Source organism: Phascolarctos cinereus, unplaced genomic scaffold (genome assembly GCF_003287225.1).
Source record: "Phascolarctos cinereus isolate Bilbo 61053 unplaced genomic scaffold, phaCin_HiC Scaffold_8;HRSCAF=390, whole genome shotgun sequence".
NCBI lineage: Eukaryota > Metazoa > Chordata > Mammalia > Diprotodontia > Phascolarctidae > Phascolarctos > Phascolarctos cinereus.
The window spans coordinates 65,628,269-65,646,934 of NW_027556291.1; the positions used below are offsets into that span (position 1 = coordinate 65,628,269).

Genomic DNA, 18,666 nt, shown 5'->3' on the forward strand with positions numbered 1-18,666 from the left:
TACCCCAAATCCCACACCCTCTCCACCACACCACCCTGCCACCCTCCTTGCCCCCTCCCAAGTCTGGGGTTCGCTCCAGGACAGGGGTGGGGGACCTGTGGCCCCTTAATAAAAGGATTTGTTCTGTAAAACTTGGTTCAGTCAAAAGGCTGCACCCAAGGACCTAGAGGGCCACGTGTGGCCTCAAGGCTGTAGGTTCCCTACCCCGGGCTAGGATATTCCCTGCTGGAGCTACCTCCCCCTTGCCAAACACACCCAGAGCAGCCAGTGTTCTCTTTCCTGCTTGACAGCTCGATCTCTTGCTTGGTGGGTTTTTCCCCAGCCCCAGACAGAACAAGGTGCCAAGAGAGCAAGAGAGACCCCTTAATGTCTGGCCAGAGAAGGGTCAGGTCCTCCCAAGGGTAGGGGGAGGGACCAGATGCCCACTGACCACCACAAATGCTGTAGAAGAAATGCCCCCTCCAGGTGGTGGGGTGTTGGACTCCAAGAGCCATAGGATTGTGTTCATGCAGCCCCTCCCCCCACTTTAGTCCTGTACTTCCAGGTTTCATCAGCTCTTTAATGTACAGTGTTTGCCAGGAATCACATCGGGACACAGCATGCCAGGCCCTCCCTCTGGGCCGGGACCTCTGCCCATCGAGAGGCCTACCTTCCGGAGCTGGCATTCTTTTGCCTACCAACCTCCCCCAACCCAAGCCAGCCCTTCTAAAGCAGTCAGCCCCAAGGAGAATCAAGGTCCAAGGCAGACCCTGCCTTCCTCAGCCCCAAACCTGGCCCCCTTCTTGGTCCTTATGGCCCAGATGTGGCATCTCCCCCGAACTGGCTGGGCCTCGGGGCCTGCGTTTGGCCTGTTCTCCCTCTGTCCAGGCACTGCACCACACTCCCGCGTGAAAGAAGGGTCAGGCTTCAGGAGGCTAAGCCAGGGTCCACCTTCACAGCTGGACACATCTGACTGTTTTTGAAGGGGTACCAGAGGCTGCTGGGAGGTGTGAGGCTGTTGCTGCTGCTGCTGCTGCTGCTGTTGTCGTTGGTAACCCACTCTAGAGCAGAGGGTTCATGTGGGTCAGTGCCATGGAAAACATCTTACTGAAAGAAGGCCCTGCCCCACCCGGTCCCAGCTTCCAAAGCCATCCAATGGGCTCTCACGAAGACATGGGCCCCTGGGTGCAGGTCTCATTGCTTCATGGCCAAGAGCTTGAAGCTGTCATCCAGGATGGAGCGCCTGTTCCGCCTCAGCTTCCTCTGCCGCTGCTGGTAACACAGGACCCCAGCCAAGGCTGCCACGACGATGAGAAGGACAAGCCCCAGAACAACAAGGACCATGGCTAATGTCTCCACGTGCTCTGTAGGGACCTTTATTCCCAGGATCCTGACTCTGGCTTCCATATCTTCAGGGGCTGTGACTGGCATGGCGGGAGATTGAAAAGAGTAACCCAATGAGGTGGGGTGGGGCTCGGCTGGCTGCTAATGGGGAGCTTGGGCATAGGGCAGTAGGATACCTGTTGGGCTGGAAGTCAATGGACCTGAGTTTGAGTAATGACTAGCAGTATGACCCTGGGCAAGTCACTCAATTTCTGAGACTATTTCTTCTTCTGTGAAAGGGGGATGACACTACCTGCCTCACCTCCCTCTTCCACTTGTTGCAAGGATCAACCAAGAAAATAGATATAAAAGCCTAGAGAGGCTTACGGCTAGTAAGCAGCAGAGCCAGAATGAGACAGAGTGCTGGGAATCAGGAAGACCTGAGTTCACTTTCTAGCTGTGTGACCCTGTTTCCTCATCTGTAAAATGAGGGGGTTGGACTCAAAGGCCTTTTAGCTCCACATTTATGGTCTTCTCACATGAGATGGATGCATCCATCCATCCATCCCTCCATCCCTCCAAAAGCATTTACTAAGGACTTACTGTGGGCTGGGCACTGGGCCCCCAAGTGATTCAGGTCAGCTCTATGCTACTCCCTATCAAAACCTCAGTTTCCTCCTCTGAAAAACTTGGACTCAATCCTCTCTAAGATCCCTTGCACCCCTAACGCTGGGGTTTGGGCCCATGCAGAAGCAGAGGAGCATGAGGAAATTGAAATAGCCAATGCCTGGCCTCTGGTGGCCATCTGGCATCTTCTTCATTAGGAGCCAGCCTGAGCCAGCCCCTGGGTTGTCTACACACACACACACACACACACACACACACACACACAACCACTTTCTTTCCCCCTTGGGCAGTCCCTACTTGCATGGCACCCTCCATACCTGATCCTGCTTTCTTGTTGCTGGTGGTGATCATGGGCTCTGCAAAAAGGAGAGACAGCTTAGGCCCCCTGAACTCAATACCTTGTCTCTCCATGTGCCTAGGCTGTGTGTGTACAGGTGTGGGGCACTCAAGGGCAGGAACGGGGGGATATTCCCATGGTACCAAGGGGCAAGGGGCAGTAACAAATAGGGGGGATGGCACTGGACTGGGAATCAGGGGACCTGGTTCTGCCACTAACAAAAATGTGTGATCTTGGGCAAGCCCAGTCCCTACTCCAGGCCTCGGGTTCTCCCTGTTTTATGAGGAGGCTAGCATTCCATGGCCTCTCCTAGGTCTGACAGTCTATGTTCTAAGATCCCTCCCCCCACCCCAGTTTTCACATTCTTCATTCTAAGTTCCCTCTCAGAGCTAATGTTCTAGGTTCTAAGGTGTCCCCTAGCACTGACATTCTGGGTTCTAAGGTCCCTCCCAGCTCTGATATTTCATATTTTAAGTCCCCTCCAAGCTTGGCCATTCTGGGTTCTAAGGCCTCTCCCAGCTCTGACATTCCCTCTTCTAAGGCCCCTCCTAGCTCTGACACTCCCTATTCTAAGGCCTCTTCCAACTTTAACATTTTATGTTCTAAGGTCCATTCTAGAGCTGATGTACTGTGTTTTAAGGCCCCTCCCAGCTCTGACATTTCATATTCTAAGTCCCCTCCAAGCTTTGCTATTCTGGGTTCTAAGGCCTCTCCCAGCTCTGACATTCCCTGGTCTAAGGCCTCTCCCAGCTCGAAGATTCTGTGTCCTAAGACTCCCTCCCAGCCCTGACATTCTGGGTTCTAAACTTTGGGGTCCTTTGAGACATACCCCTTCCTTGCCCCTCCCTTCAATTTTACCTCTTTGGGCTAGGACAGTGAAGAGAGTCTCCATGCCAGCATGGACATGGTCAGCCACATGGCAGTGCATTAGCCATGTTCCGGGGTTGCTGGCCACCATCTCCACAGCCTCAAAGGTCCCTGGGAACAGGTCCACCACATCAGCTCGGTAGCTCTCCCCATTCTGTCAGAGAGATGTGGCCAGTGAGAGGAGGGAAGAGAATGCCAGGCCTCTCTCAAACTGGTAGCCAGAAGGGGACATCACCCTTGGGCCCTGGATCAGCCACGGCCATGCGTTTGGCCTGCAAGGAGGACAGCCCAATCTTTGTTGGTGCTCTCGACCTGACTGGGAGCCGAAAGCCTGGCTTGGTGCCATGCCAACATTTCCATATACCATTTTTTTTTCTGTCAAGGTGCCCTTTGTAGTAGCTCAAGCTTCTAGCTTCCCCCTTCTCCACTAGGGCTCTCCCTTCCAGCCCTGTCAGTCCTGGTAGCTATGAAGAAGCATGAACAGAGAGTCAGAAAGACCTGAGTTCATATCCCACCTCAAGCTTTTATTAGCTATGGGACCTTAGACAAGACCCTTCACACACCTGGGCCTCAGTTTCCTCATCTGCAAGATGAGAAGATTGGACTAGAGTAGGGCTTCTTAACCTTTGTTGTCAGAGACCTCTCCAGCCATCAGGCTGGTGAAGCCTACAGGCCTTTTCTCAGAATTATGTTTTTAAGTGTTAAAAATGAAAAACAGGATTACAAAGTAAATAAATTCTATTGAAATAGACTTATTAACACATCAAATAAAAGACTTCAAAGAGCCAAGGTCAAGAACTCCTGGACCAGACGACCTCTGAGAGCCTTTCCCACTGGCCATCGAGGCTCCTCTGTGTGACCTTGGACAAATCATTGCCCTGCCCTGGGCCTTGAGGGGGCTGGACTAGCCACCCTTCATGGCCTCTTTCAGCTTGGGATCTTGGAGCCTCAGACGCTGGGAATGCTATGAAGGGGCTTCATGCTTTAAGTGTGTGGGGGGGATGGGGCGCAGTGGCGCAGCAGCCTGGCATGCACTTCTCAGACGGAGCCTCTCGGAGCAAGGAAGGATCCCAACTTACAGGAGCCCTGGGTGTCATTCTGAGAATCCCCTCCTTCCAGAATGGCTCAGCACTGGCCTGGGCCGAGCACCAGAGAGCAGGCTCTTTGGCCTCTCTGCTGAGACACACACATGTGTATACACAGAAACACACAGATACATATAGAAATAGAAATACACATGCAGGCAGAAACACATGGACATATACATATATATATATATATATATACAGAGAAACAGACACGCATATATACATAGAAACGCACACAGAGAAATAGATACAAACAGGAAAACAGGAACACACATATATACACAGAAAAACACCCAGAAAAACAGACACAAACACAGGCATATAGAAACACAGACACAAAAAACATACATACATACAGATACACATTCACACAGACACACTGACCCACAGAATCACACATATACACATAGACAAACAGAAACAAATACATATATAGAAAAACATAAAACACCTCGAGAAACACATAGAACACAGATACACAGACAGAGAAACACATAGAGACACAGACACACATACACATTCACAGACACACAAAGACACAGAGAAACATATAGAAACACACATTGACATATAACAAACACACACACAGAACAAACATAAACAGAGACACACGCATAAACACAAAGAAACCCATAGAAAAATACATGCTGACACCCAAAATTCAAATACACAGATACATAGACACATACACACAGAGACATATAGAAACACACATAGATACACAGGAATATACACACAAAACAAACATACATGGAGACACACAGAAACTCACAAAGAAATACAGACACATAGAAACATGCCAAAAAATACAGACATACACACAGATACACATAGAAGTAGACAAACACAAAAAACACAGACACACATTTACACAGACACATATGTAGATGAATACACAGACAGAAAAACATAGACACACAAACACACAGACACGATATATACACAGAAACATAAAAACACAGAGATACACAGCAAACACATATAGACACAAAGAAACACACAGACCCACAGAAATATACACATAGAACAGATGTTCACACAGACACATATACAGACACACAGAAACCCAGAAATACACACAGAAATTCACCAAGAAATTACACAAATATACACATAGACACAAAAAACACACATACACAGATAAATACAGACACACATTCACATAAAAACACACATATTTTGTGTGACCCTGGGCAAGTCACTTAACCCCAATTGCTAAAACACACACACACAGACACACACACACATATTCACACAGACACACACAGAACATATAAATACAAAATCCAGACACATTTACAGACACACTGAAACAGAAACAAATACACACACAGAAAAATAAAGACAGAGAGAAACACAGAGACACAATCAAAATACGCACATGCATAGACACACAGAAACACATAGAGATGCAAAAACATACAAACACACAGAGACACAGACACACATAGATAAATATTCAGAGACAGGCAAAAACACAAAGGGAAGCAAAAACACATGTTCACACAGACACAAAGAAACACAGACAACATATACAAAGAAGCACATTGACATATAACAAACATACAGACAGAAACACACATACAGTACATAAAACACATACATTGACACACAGAAACCTATAGAGAAATACACACAGAAATATACCAAGAAATTGCACAGACACACACGTATATGCAATGAAACACACATAGAAACAAAGACACAAAAACACACAGACACAGATACATACATACAAACATACAGACACATAAACAGACTCAAAGAAACATACATACACACATATTTACACAGACACATATAAAACACAGAGAAATAAAAAACAGACACACATTCATATAAACATACATATAGCAAACAGAAATATTTTATATATATATATATATATATATATATATATATATATATATATATATAGAGAGAGAGAGAGAGAGAGAGAGAGAGAGAGAGAGAGAGAGAGAGAAACATGACAGAGAAATACAGACACAACCAAGATACACAGATACAGAGAAACACAGAGACACAAAGACATACAGAGAAACACAGAATTACACAGACACATAGTTACACATATTAACAGACACAGACACACAAAAGGAGAAACATTCACACAGATGATACACACAAAAAACCCACAGAGAAACAGAGTCACACACAAACATACACTGACACATAGCAAACACACAGACCCACAGAAACACACATTCAGAACAAACTTATACACAGACCCATACATAGACACACAGAAACCCGTAGAGAAATACACACAGACACACAATGGCATGCACCCAGACATACACACAAGTACACATATACAGAGAGATAAGAAAACATGTTTGGATACATACAGACACATATTCATATGTACACAGAGCCACAGAATCACACAGACACACACAGAACATACAGACACAGAAAGGACAAACATTCACACAGACACAAACATATACAAAGGAAACAAATCTATGTACAGAAAAACCTAAACACACAGAGAAACACAAAGAACATAAGATACACAGACACATAGAAACACAGAAAGACACAAAGCATACAAACACACACAGATACACATATTCACAGACACACACAAAGAGACACAAACACACAGACACACACAAACAGACCCACAGAAATACACATACAGAACATACACAAAGACACATTCATAGCCACATAGAAACCCATAGAGAAATATACATAGACACAAAATACACATATACAGATACAAACATTCACATATATGCACACAGACCCACAGAAAGACACAGACATATATACAACTCACAGACAAAAAACAGACACACACATAAACAGAAAACCAGAGAAATATATGTACAGAAATAGACACACGTATGCACACAGAAACACAAAGACACACATATTCACACAGAAACACATAAAAATGTACACATATTCAGATATACATATGCACATAAACATTCACACAGACACACACATAGATAAACAGATATATACAGAAAAACAATGACAGACACACATAAAGATAAAGATGTACACATATACCTAGACACAAAGAAACACACATAGATGCATAGAAACAAAAACATGCAAAGAATACACACACAGATACACATAATTGTAGACACACGTGTTCACAGACAACATAGACACACAAAGAAATATATGCAACACGTATTCACAAAGACACACATAGATATGCATAGAATCACACAAAGAAACATAGAGACAGATATAGACACACAGAGACATACAAATATTCACACACACACACAGAAACAAGGGAAAACAGACAGATACATAGCCACATTTTCGCACACACACACACACATAAACAGAAATACATATATATACACACACACACACACACACACACACACATAAAGACATACAGAGAGAGACACATAGATACACATAAAGATACATAAACACACAGACCCACACAGATGCACGCACAGACACATACACAGACACACAAAGCCCACTGAGAAATGCACACAGAGGCACAAACACAGATTCATATGGACACACAAAATTCATATAGATACACAGAAACATGAAGAGAAAACCATAGACATACAAAAATACACATATATACATGACACAGACACATACATATTCACATAGACACCCATAGAAACACATAAATAAACAAACAGAAATACAGAGACCCACACAGATAAAAACACAAACACAGAGACATGTACGTGACACACAGAAACACATAGACTTACACAGATACACACAGAGAAACACATAAAGATACACATACCTGCAAAGACAGAAACACACACAAAGAAACAGACATGTAGACAGGCATATACAGAGACACACGGACACAAACACACAAAGAAACACACAGGCACACAAGATATACACAGAAACACAGGCACATATTCACAGACATACGTAGACACACAAAAACACACAGAGATACAGAGACATGAAGAGAAACACGGTCACACAAAAAGAAACACAGATACACATGTTCACAGATACACACAAACACATAGACACCTATAAACACATAGGCACAGAAACAAAGAGACAGACACACATTTCCAGATATTTGCATAGATACACACACAGAGACACACACATATTGACACAATCAGAGATACACAAAGAAACATAGACTTACAAACAGACATAAACATAGACACACGGAAACACAGAGATTCACATAGCATAGACAGAGATGCATTCGCGCTGATACAGACACGCATAGACACATAGAAACACAAGCGCACACAAACATATATAGACACATACACTCATATGCTCATACACAGATATACAGACACCCCCACACAGACATATATATATATATATATATATATATATATATATATATATATATATATACATATACTCACATGCTTGCATATAGATATACACACACACTCTTGAGCACACACACACACACACACACACACACACACACACGCACACGTTTTTCCTGACATTCTAAATATGCCTCCCTATCATTCTGTGTTTTGCCCTCTGGGGCCAAGCAGAATGAGGCTAGCCCCCCTTCCACCATCATGCGTATCCCCTCTCCCCCAAACCGCTTCTTCAGGCTCAATATCCACAGATCTTCAGCTGATCCTCACACAGCACGCTCTCCAATCTTCTCATCAGCCTGGCTGCTCTTGGGCAGCTCTCCAGTTTATAATGTCCCCGTTTAGATGTGGATGAAGCACAATAGTGTACAGCAGGACTCTGATCGCCATCCTTCTGGCTACCAGGCCTCCCCGATTGCAGCCTAAGTGCCTTTTTTTTTTGGCTGCCATATCACAATGTTCACTTGCTGAGCTGGTGGTCCACTAAGACCCCTCCGATCTATTCCCCCACACACATAAACTGCTCTCTAGCCTGTGTTTATGAAATTGCTCTTTTGAATCCAAGTGCAGGACCTTAAATTTATCCTGTATATGTTTCTATCCCAAACCCACAAGAGCAAGAAGGGCTGGGCTCCAGGGCCCAGTAAGCATCCTTCTCCTTTGACCATGGGCCAGTTGATAACCCTATTGTTCCCTCATCTTCCCTTTGCCCTCCCGCCACCAACTTTATGACCTCCAGCCTCTTCCCGAGCCCTGCCCCACTCACCCGGTAGAGAAAGCTCTCTGCGTGGAAGTGGACGGTGTGCAGGTCAATATCCTGACCCATGGCCAGCATGTACCAGCCTACTCGCTCTCCCTGGTACATGGTCAGTCCCCCAAGGTTGGCATACAACTTCCCATTGATGGCTGCAAAGAAGGAAGAAAAGCTCTGTTGTTCATCCTCTTCTCTCCACTCCTGCTGCCTCTCCTGCCGTCCATTCACTCATATCTGGACCATTCCAGACTCCGTGCCACATGGATGGGGGCGTCTGCCTCAGACAAACCCCGTCACAATATCCTGGCCCTCTCAGCCAAGGATTTGGTAAAATGGCTCATGCGTCTCCAGTGTTCTAGAGTTTACAAAGTGGTCTATGTGAAACCTCTTCAAAATCTATACTTGTTGCCTTCATTTCCTTTCCCCTCCCTCATCACTCCTTTGTGGGCTGGCTTTGGTCGCCATCATTCAGCAGACTGGGCTCTCTCCAAAGCCGCCACATCTAGAGGCCTCTTCTCCAGACTCAGCCTTCTCCCTCTCTCCACCTTTGATGCCTCCTGGAAACTCTCCCCTCTCTGGCCTTTGGTGGCCCTGCTCCTGCTTCTCCTCCTGCCTGACTGCTCTTCCTCAGTTTCCTTTGCAAGATTTCCCCCCCTGCCATGCCCTGTAACTGGAGGCATCCCCCAAGGCTTGGTTGTGGGCCCTCTCATTTTCTTTCTCTCTCGATGATCTCAGCAGCTCTCATATATGCAATTACCATCTACCACGATGGCTTCTAAAACCATGTATAGTCAGGCCTAGTCTTGGTCCTGAGCGCTGCTCTCCCATCACCTGCTGGTGTCATCTTTGAGAATGAAAGACAATGAAAGACAAACGCCCCATAAGAGAAAAAGAAAAAAAATTCAGACTTCCTCTCTGCTACAAAGGAAGGGCTGAAACATTGTAGGCAGATTTTCCAGTTCGCAGGGGCACTGTGCCCCTAACCCCCGTGACAGAGAAGGGATAGCTGTAGTTCCATTTTAGCAAATGGGAAAATGAGGTTCCAAGAGGGCAATTCATAGCTAGTCAGTGGCAGAGCCACCAGTGACTCAAAGCTGGGCCTTCTCGTTCCAAATCCAATGTTCTCCCCTCTATGTTGTGTTGCTTCTTTTCAACACCACCTGCCCCATACCTACTGCGGTACTGGGGAAAGAGCCAGCTCTTTACCAGGCAGCCTGCCCCCAAAGCTGCCTTCCTTATAGCCTTCCCAGCAGGGCCACACTTAGAAACTCAGCCCTCTCTGCCAGCTTCTTCTCCCTCCTCTCCTGCCCCCCCCAGCCAATTAGCAGCCAATTAAACACCACTTGTCAGGTACATTACTGGGGAGATTCTTTCCCATCCAACCCTGGGCAAGTTGGACCACACGTCCAACTCTGCCATTCTGTGACTCCGGGGAGTGTTGGAGAGCTGCCACTGATGGCATCTCTTACATCTGCCCCCTTCCCTCCACCCACAGTTCATGTCCTTACCACCTCTTGCCTCCTAATTGGTTTTAACTGCTTCTAGCCTTGCTCCTTCCTATTTCATCCTCCGTGCTGCCACCAAACTGATGGGCCTATCTTTAGTTACCACACTCCCAAAGCAAGCACCAAACTCATCCCCTTGATCCCCATCCGACTGCGGCTTTATCCCTGGTCAAACACTTTGATGGCAATCAAACAGAAGCTCTTCAATGTAGAACTGAACTCTCCACAGCTGGGCTTCGGACTGCCTCAGATTCCCATCTGACATCACTCCCCTCCACAGGAGCTAGGAGCACGCCAAACTAAGCTACTAGACATTCCCCACCTCCATGCACTTCTGCACACCACACCCCACGCCAGGAGTGCCCTCCCTGCCTCCTCGCTCTGCCTCAGAATCCTGTTGTTCCTGCAAGGCTTAGCTGCCAATCACCCCTGGTAGAGGTGGCACCTTCGAGCCCCCGTAGGCCATGGACATCATCCCTCCTCAGTTCTCCCTGCCTCACACTCACCCTTACCCCCCATCGCAGGTAAGCTGGCTGAGGGCTGAGGTTTGCCAGTGCATTGCACTGTTGAATCAAGTTGAATTCAAAGCCCTTCAAACAGGCTGGCCCCAGCCTACTTTCCAGCCTTCAATCAGCCTTCAATACTTCAATCACCCTACTCACCCTACTCACCCTACTCACAGAAGGCTGGAATACCCTTCCCTTCTGTGCGTGTATTCAGGCCCTGCCCCTCCATGGAACCTAATGCAGACCCTTACATAGAACAAGCACTCAATACATGGATGGTCAATGGAATGAAGGAAGGAAGGAAGGAAGGAAGGAAGGAAGGAAGGAAGGAAGGAAGGAAGGAAGGAAGGAAGGAAGGAAGGAAGGAATGCCTTGACCAACTCTTTACCTCTTGGGGCAGCAGAACATTGGATTTAGAGTCAAAGAATATGCATTCAAATCCCAATTGTCATTCCTTGCTATGTGAAATCGAGTAAATCCCTCAATGCCTCTGAGCCTCAGTTGCCACATCTGCAAAATGGGGACCACAGATTTAGAGCTAGAAGGGTCCTTCAGAAGACATCCAGTCCAACTCCTTCATTTTACATAGGAAGAAACTGAGGCCCAGAGAAAGGGTCTTGTACAGGTAATAAGTGGCAGAGCCAGGATTTGAACCCAGGACCTCTGAATCCAAATCTGGTGTTTTTTTCCTTCTTGCCACATTATTGCATCTTAAAGGCCTCTTCCACTCACATCAGTGCTACCTTCTCTATACTTAACAATCAAACCAACATTAGCATCACTTTGGGAAGGGCCATGCCAATGAGATACCCAATGGGTGGCATCATCCTTGTGACCCCCAGACCAAAACTCCCTTCCATGACCACCCTTTGGGTGTTTTCTCCCCTGCAGATAATGGCAGTGTCTAAGTCCTTTGCTGAGGACAGGGACTGCCTTGCTTTAGGGCAGGACTTAGCATACTGCTTGGTCTACAATGTTTGTTTATTCATTCATTCATTCATTCATTCATTCATTCATTCATTCATTCATTCATTCGAGAGCCCATTACTCACTAGGCCCCTCACCCCCATCCCTTGTTGTTTTATCTTGTCTCCTTTCTTCCCCAATCAGACTCTAAGCTCTGAGGGCAGACTTATTCTTCTCTATATACCACATAGCTTCTGGCATCAGCCATACAGCATGGTAAGTGAGACCCAGCCCAGTGGAAAGAGAATGGGGCTGGGAATCATGAGGCCTGGGTTCTAATATGAGCTTTGTAGCTTATGAAGCTGCTTGGGCAAATCACCTGACTTCCCTGGGTCTCCCTTTCCTCCTCTGCAAAGAGATGGATTTGGACTAGCTGGCTTGCAAAGACCCTTCCAGCCCTTGATCTGGGAGCCCATGTGTGACCTTGGGTAACTTCCTTCCCCTCTCCAGGACTCAGTTTCCTCCTCTGTCAAATGAGTGGATTAGACTAGCTGGCCCCAAGGACCCTTGTAGCTTGAACACTTTAGGACTGAGATCTTTTCCACCTGTGTCTTCCTGCAGCTCTCTGGTTACTGTGCATGATTGGGCAGGAGGCAGCTGGACCTGAGCTAGGCCTCAACGTTGCAAGCTCTGAAGGGAAGCCAGGCCTCACCACCCCAGAAGCATGCCTCCTGATGAAAGGCCAGGGAGTGCAGAAGGGTCCTCTCCCTGCCAGGCCCCACCCTCCATGGCGCACACTGGGGCCCACAAACCGTGCATCTTGTTGCTTTCTAGGAAGGTCTCATCTTGCAGGTTGCTGTGGCTTGAATCTTGGAGACCATGGGCTGCCACGTTCTCCTCCAGGTACCAAGACTGGTTCTCATCAAAGATCAGGAACAGTAGGGCAAAATCCCGGTCCACATCCTTTCGGGCCCCTGTGGCCTTGAGTGTCCCCTTCCGGCAGATGACCAAGGGACCTACCAGGCCACTGTACATATCCTGGAAGAGAAAAGTAAGAAGGCTAGGGGTGTCCGTCACCCCTCAGGTCTGGAGGGGAACAGGAGAACTTGGGATAAGTCGGGGTGCTCATGGAATTAGAATAAGTGCTGCTACTCACTCTCGGTATGACCTTGGGCAAGCACCTTTCTCTCTGGGCCTGAGTTTCCTCCTCTATAAAATGAGGGGGTTAGATTTCATGGCCTCTAAGAGCCCTACCAGCTTTAGAGCTAAGATCCTCTGAGTGACTTTGGGAAAGTCATTTTGCCCTGGGCCTCAGTTTCCTTTTCTGTAAAATGAGAGGGTTGGACCAGATGGCCCCCTGAGGTCATCTGAAGCTCTAGGATCATATATGAGTACAACCTCCTTGAACATCAGTGTCTTCCTCTGTGAAGTGAGTGGGCTGGCCTCTGAGGGTGCTGCCGGATCTAGGCCTAGCATTCTCTGCAACAGGTCACGTGAGGGGGCCCTTCTAGTTCTTGGTTCTCTGCTTCCCTGGCCTGGTCTGCCAGGCTTTGCTCTAAGAGGGGCACAGACTCTCACCCTGGTTGAAGAACTAAGGCCAGGAACCTTCCCAAGTCAGAGGCAGAGCTGGGAAAAGATGCCAGGCCTCCAGATCCAGCTCTTCAAGGCAGAAGAAAACACTGGAATTCAGAATATCCAGACTCCCCAAGGCCGGTCCCCTAAGCCCATGATCAGGAGGACTCATACACCTCTGCCCTGCCCCAGCCCCACAGGGAGCTAGGCCAAACTCTACCTTGATGGGATCCACATTGGAGTAGTAGATCCAGGGGATGCAAGCTGAGTCGTTCGGCCCAGGGCCAGATCGTTCAGGGATGCTCCATTGGTATATGATCACCTCACCTGAAGAGAGGCAGGAAGAACTCTCCAGCAAAGCCAGGCCACCCTGGGCCAAGGCCAGGAATCTGACAAACACTTTCCAACAAGCCAGGCTCATTGCCATCATGTCCTTTCTTCTTTTGGAAGGCCCTTCTGGCTACTCTCCCTCTCTCCAAATTGGACCTGTCCTTCAAGGCCCACGGCCACCAGAAAGCCCACCTTGACTACTCCAGGCCATGGTTCTCTCCCATTCTCCCACCCCCCAGCCTCCTAACAGGGCTTATAAATCATGCAAATATCAAACACACAGTCAATATATATCAAAGTAAGGACTTAAGGAGAGGTCTTCCCGACTTTGAGGCTAACTCATTATCCACCCTGCCATACTAGGGAGGGTGTGTGTGTGTGTGTGCTTCCTTTTCCAACACAATGTAGAGGGCCCAGACTGTTACTCAGTTTTGTCTTTGTATTTCCAGAACAGCACCACAGTATCTCACATGTAAATCAACATGCCAAGGACCTATGATTTTCCAGATGTTGGAACTCCCAGGGTAGGAAATTCCTCCACAGGATACAGAATGCATCTTAAGCCTTGGAGATTTTCCCAAAGCTCAAAAGGAAACTTAAGTACCTTGCTCAGAGGTCACAGAAGCAGGATTCAAACCCAGGTCTTCCTTTCTTTCTAGTTTATAATGATCCTGGTGCCATGGTCTTACACATAATATGTATCTAATAAACTCCTGTTGAATTGAGCTATCCAGAATAGGCCATCTGTTACTCAATCCAGAAGCACTGCTGAGCTAAGCAGAGGATCCATGGGAAAGGAAAGACAGCCCCTGTCCTCAAGGCACTTACATTCTAATGGTAGAGAGAAGGTGTACACATAGATATACATATATATGTATTATGATGTCTGTCTGTATATATGAGAGAGAGAGAGAGAGACAGACAGACAGACAGAGAATGGAAGGTGATCTACAAGGGGGAGGCATTAGTGGCTGGGGACACCAGGGAGGACCTCCATCAGAAGGTGGCGTATAAGCTGAGCCTTTAAAGAACTTAGGGATCCCAAGAGGTGGGGACAAGGAGGGAGTATATTACAGACATGCACAAAGACCCAGAGACGAGGGCTGGGAATCTTGGAAGGCCCCAGGATGTGAGGGGCCGGAAATGCCAAAGAAAGGGCTTCCTATTGGACCCTCGAGGTGATGGGGGCCCCTAAAGTTGGCTGAGCAGGGGCTATACCATACAGTGCCTATTTCATTTGGGAACCTCTCATGGCATATTGGGATCTCAGAGTTGCTTGGGCCTCCTGGCGGCCTCGGGTCCAATGCAGACCTTAGCACAAAGCCCTTCTCCAATGTTTCTGACAGAAGGACTGTTTTTCCACTTGAAAACTTTCTGAGACAGGCAATCTACAATCTCCTAAGGTGACCCACCATACTTGGAGAGAGTTCCAATTACCAGGGAGTTTTTCCTGAAGCCCTCACCAGCTAAATCAGTTGCTGTTCACCTTCCTCCTCTCTGAATCCAGGCAGGGAAAATCAAATCCCTTTTTCCCCACTGGAGATCCCATAAGGGACTATGTCCTCCCAGTCTCAGACTGTAAGTACCTTAGTAATATCTTCTATCTGAAGAAATTTGGAATGTTTATCCTAGCAACTAGTAATTGGATCACATATTCAAAGCTGGGACATTTAAGGACATCAAACCCAACCCCCTCATTTTACAGATGAGGAAATCAAGGCCTAGAGAGATTATATAACTTGCTGGATTTGAACATAGGTCCCTTAACTCCACCCACTAGGCTTCCTCTCCAGGCTAAGATGGCTGCCTAAGGGTTAAGATTTAGCCTGTGGCCACGTAAATAAATATTTCTCTAAATTAAGCTACATGGCCCATCACAGACATGAACATACAACTCTGGCCTCATCCATATTATGATTCAACCGACCTGAGATCCTGCACTGAGGAACAAATTCCAAGGCCCAGTCCTGACCAGTATCCTGGTCTCTGAGAAAGGGCTAAAGGGCCTAAGAAAGCCAGGGGCCCAAAACAGGGGTACTGCCAGTATAAAGCTCCCCCTGTGCCACTCACCCCACCAGAATAGCCCCACTTACCAGACTCTGCAGCCTGCACTGAGCCCGCCTCCTTCTCCAGTACCCCATGGGCATGAAGAGAGTAGGGACGACTGGCGTTGTTCTTGAACACCACCGTCAAGATGTCGCCGACCTCTCCCCGGAGCAGTGGTCCTGGTGAGGGGAAGAAGAGGACAGGGCTACATTTATGTATCAGAAAGAAAAATTGAGAATTGAGGAACAGCCTGAAACAGGCATAGGCACCTCCAGCTGCCAGGCCTCATAGTAAGGGTACAGGGGTCAGCAAACTACGGCCTGGCCCATGGGCCAAATCCTTCTGGCCAAAATCCTCTGAATGGTTTATATATATATATTTGTGTGTGTGTGTGTTGTGTATGTATGTATGTATATGTATGTATGTATATGTATGTGTGTATATGTATGTATGTGTATGTATATGTGTATGTGTATGTGTATGTATATGTATATGTATATGTGTATGTATGTATGTATGTATGTATGTATGTATGTATGTATGTATGTATGTATGTATTTTTTAGGCAATTGGGGTTAAGTGACTTGCCCAGGGTCACACAGCTAGTAAGTGTCAAGTGTTTGGTCTGAGGTCAGATTTGAACTCAGGTCCTCCTGACCTCAGGGCCGGTGCTCTATCTACTGCGCCATCTAGCTGCCCCGGTTTTCATATTTTTAAACACAAGAAAACTTAATAAAAGTGTAAAAACAAAACCTAAAAAACCAGGGCCACACAGAAACAGACAAGAGAAGGACTGGGGCTAGAGTCTTGTCCCTACATTTAGCGGGAGGGTACCACCCCCACCCCCACCCCTGCTTAGGCATGGGGCAAGGAGAGCAAAATCCTTCAGATTCCAGTCACATCACCCAGTACTTACTGTATAATCCCTAAAATGGCTATGGAGATAAGGCTTGTGTCCGAAGGGGGAGGAAACATGGATAGAAAAGGTCACATCTTAAAAAATTAGAGAAAATAACCTTTCATAACTGGAACAAGTGAGAGTTCTCAAGTGCAAGAGAGCCAAGGAAAGACTAATGAACTGTAAGCTCAGTGGAAAGAGAAAGCGCCGGGCTTAGAGCCAGGACAGCTTAATTTCAAATCTAGCCTCAGACACTTCCCAGATGTGGAACCCTAGACAAGTCACTTTAACTCTGTTTGCCTCAGTTTCCTCATCTGTAAAATGGGGATAATGATAGTTGTTGTGAAGCTCAAATGCGATTATATTTATTAAAAGAAAAATGCTTAGTACAGTGCCTGGCACATAGTAGGTGCTTAATAAATGCTAGTTGTTATCATAATTCTGTAGTAGATATCTACCAAATGTTCATTAAAAATTAGTAGGCAACTAGGTGACTCACTAAATAGAACTCTGGGTTTGGCATTAGGAAGGCCTGAGGTCTAGCTGTGTGCTCCCTGCCAAGTTGCTTACCCTCCGCCTCAGTGCTGTCAACTGTTAAATACGTATGATAACACAGCCACCTCCCCAGGGTGTCACGAGGATGAAATGAGATCATATTTGTAAAAAAGTGCTTAGCACAGCGCCCGGCACATAGGACTTAATAAATGCTAGTTGTCATTGTAATTCTGTAGTAGATGTCCACTAAACATTCATCGAATTGATTACGCAGCTAGGTAGCTCCATGGCCAGAGACCTGGGCCTGAAGTCAAAAAGTCCTGAGCTCAAAACTCGACTCAAGCCACTTTCTAGCTGTGTGACCCTGGACAAGTCACTTAAACAGTTTGCCTCATTTCCTTCAAGTATAAAATGAGCGTAATAATAGTAGCTAATTCCTAAGGTGATTGTGAAAATCAAATGGGATATTTGTAAAAAGTGCTTAGCACAGAGCCTGGCACATAGTAGGTGCTTAACAAACGTTTGCTGCTATTATTAGAAGGAAGCCAAACTCAGTAACCGATGGGGTCCAGACCAGCTCCCTCTGCACAGTGAGGCCATGGGTCACCAGAGCAAATGGTTTTTGTAACTGTTTTTCTTTGTCACAAACTAGAGTTCATTTTGGAGTGGGGGGTTGAGGAGAGGCATTTCCAGAAATGACTGGCGTAATATCAAAAGCCTTTAATGAAACGTGCTTTCAAAAATAATAGTAAGCAGTAGCACATGTGCCAAATTAGAAGGGGGGCTGGGCAGCCGATGTATGGTCCAACTCTGTGGCACTGGTCAGAGGGAGGAAGGGAGGAAGCAAGGAAGATTTATGAAGCACTTACTATGTGCCTGGCACTGTGCTAAGTACTTTACAAATATCCAATCTGACCCTCACAACCACTCTGAGAGGTAGGTACTGTTATGGTCCCCATTTTACAGGAAACTGAGGCACACAGAAGTTAAGTGACTTGCCCAGGATCCCCCAGCTAATAAGTGTCTGAGGCTGGATTTGAACTCGTGTCTCCCTGACTGCAGGTGTGGTGCTCTATTTAATGAGCTGAGTAGGTGTCCAGCTGCCTCTGAA

At 46.7% G+C, this 18,666-nt stretch overlaps 1 protein-coding gene across 1 annotated transcript in view; it reads right to left on the minus strand.

Moving 5' to 3' along the window:
- Positions 1 to 538: 538 nt before the first annotated feature.
- HEPH (hephaestin) overlaps positions 539 to 18,666 on the minus strand; it is a 68,963-nt gene continuing 50,835 nt past the window's right edge. Inside the window, 7 exon segments of the mRNA XM_020967266.2 lie at positions 539 to 1,403; positions 2,247 to 2,285; positions 3,125 to 3,287; positions 9,310 to 9,449; positions 13,027 to 13,252; positions 14,007 to 14,113; positions 16,210 to 16,341. Of these exon segments, the coding sequence (XP_020822925.1) occupies positions 1,174 to 1,403; positions 2,247 to 2,285; positions 3,125 to 3,287; positions 9,310 to 9,449; positions 13,027 to 13,252; positions 14,007 to 14,113; positions 16,210 to 16,341 (1,037 nt within the window). The 3' untranslated portion in view covers positions 539 to 1,173.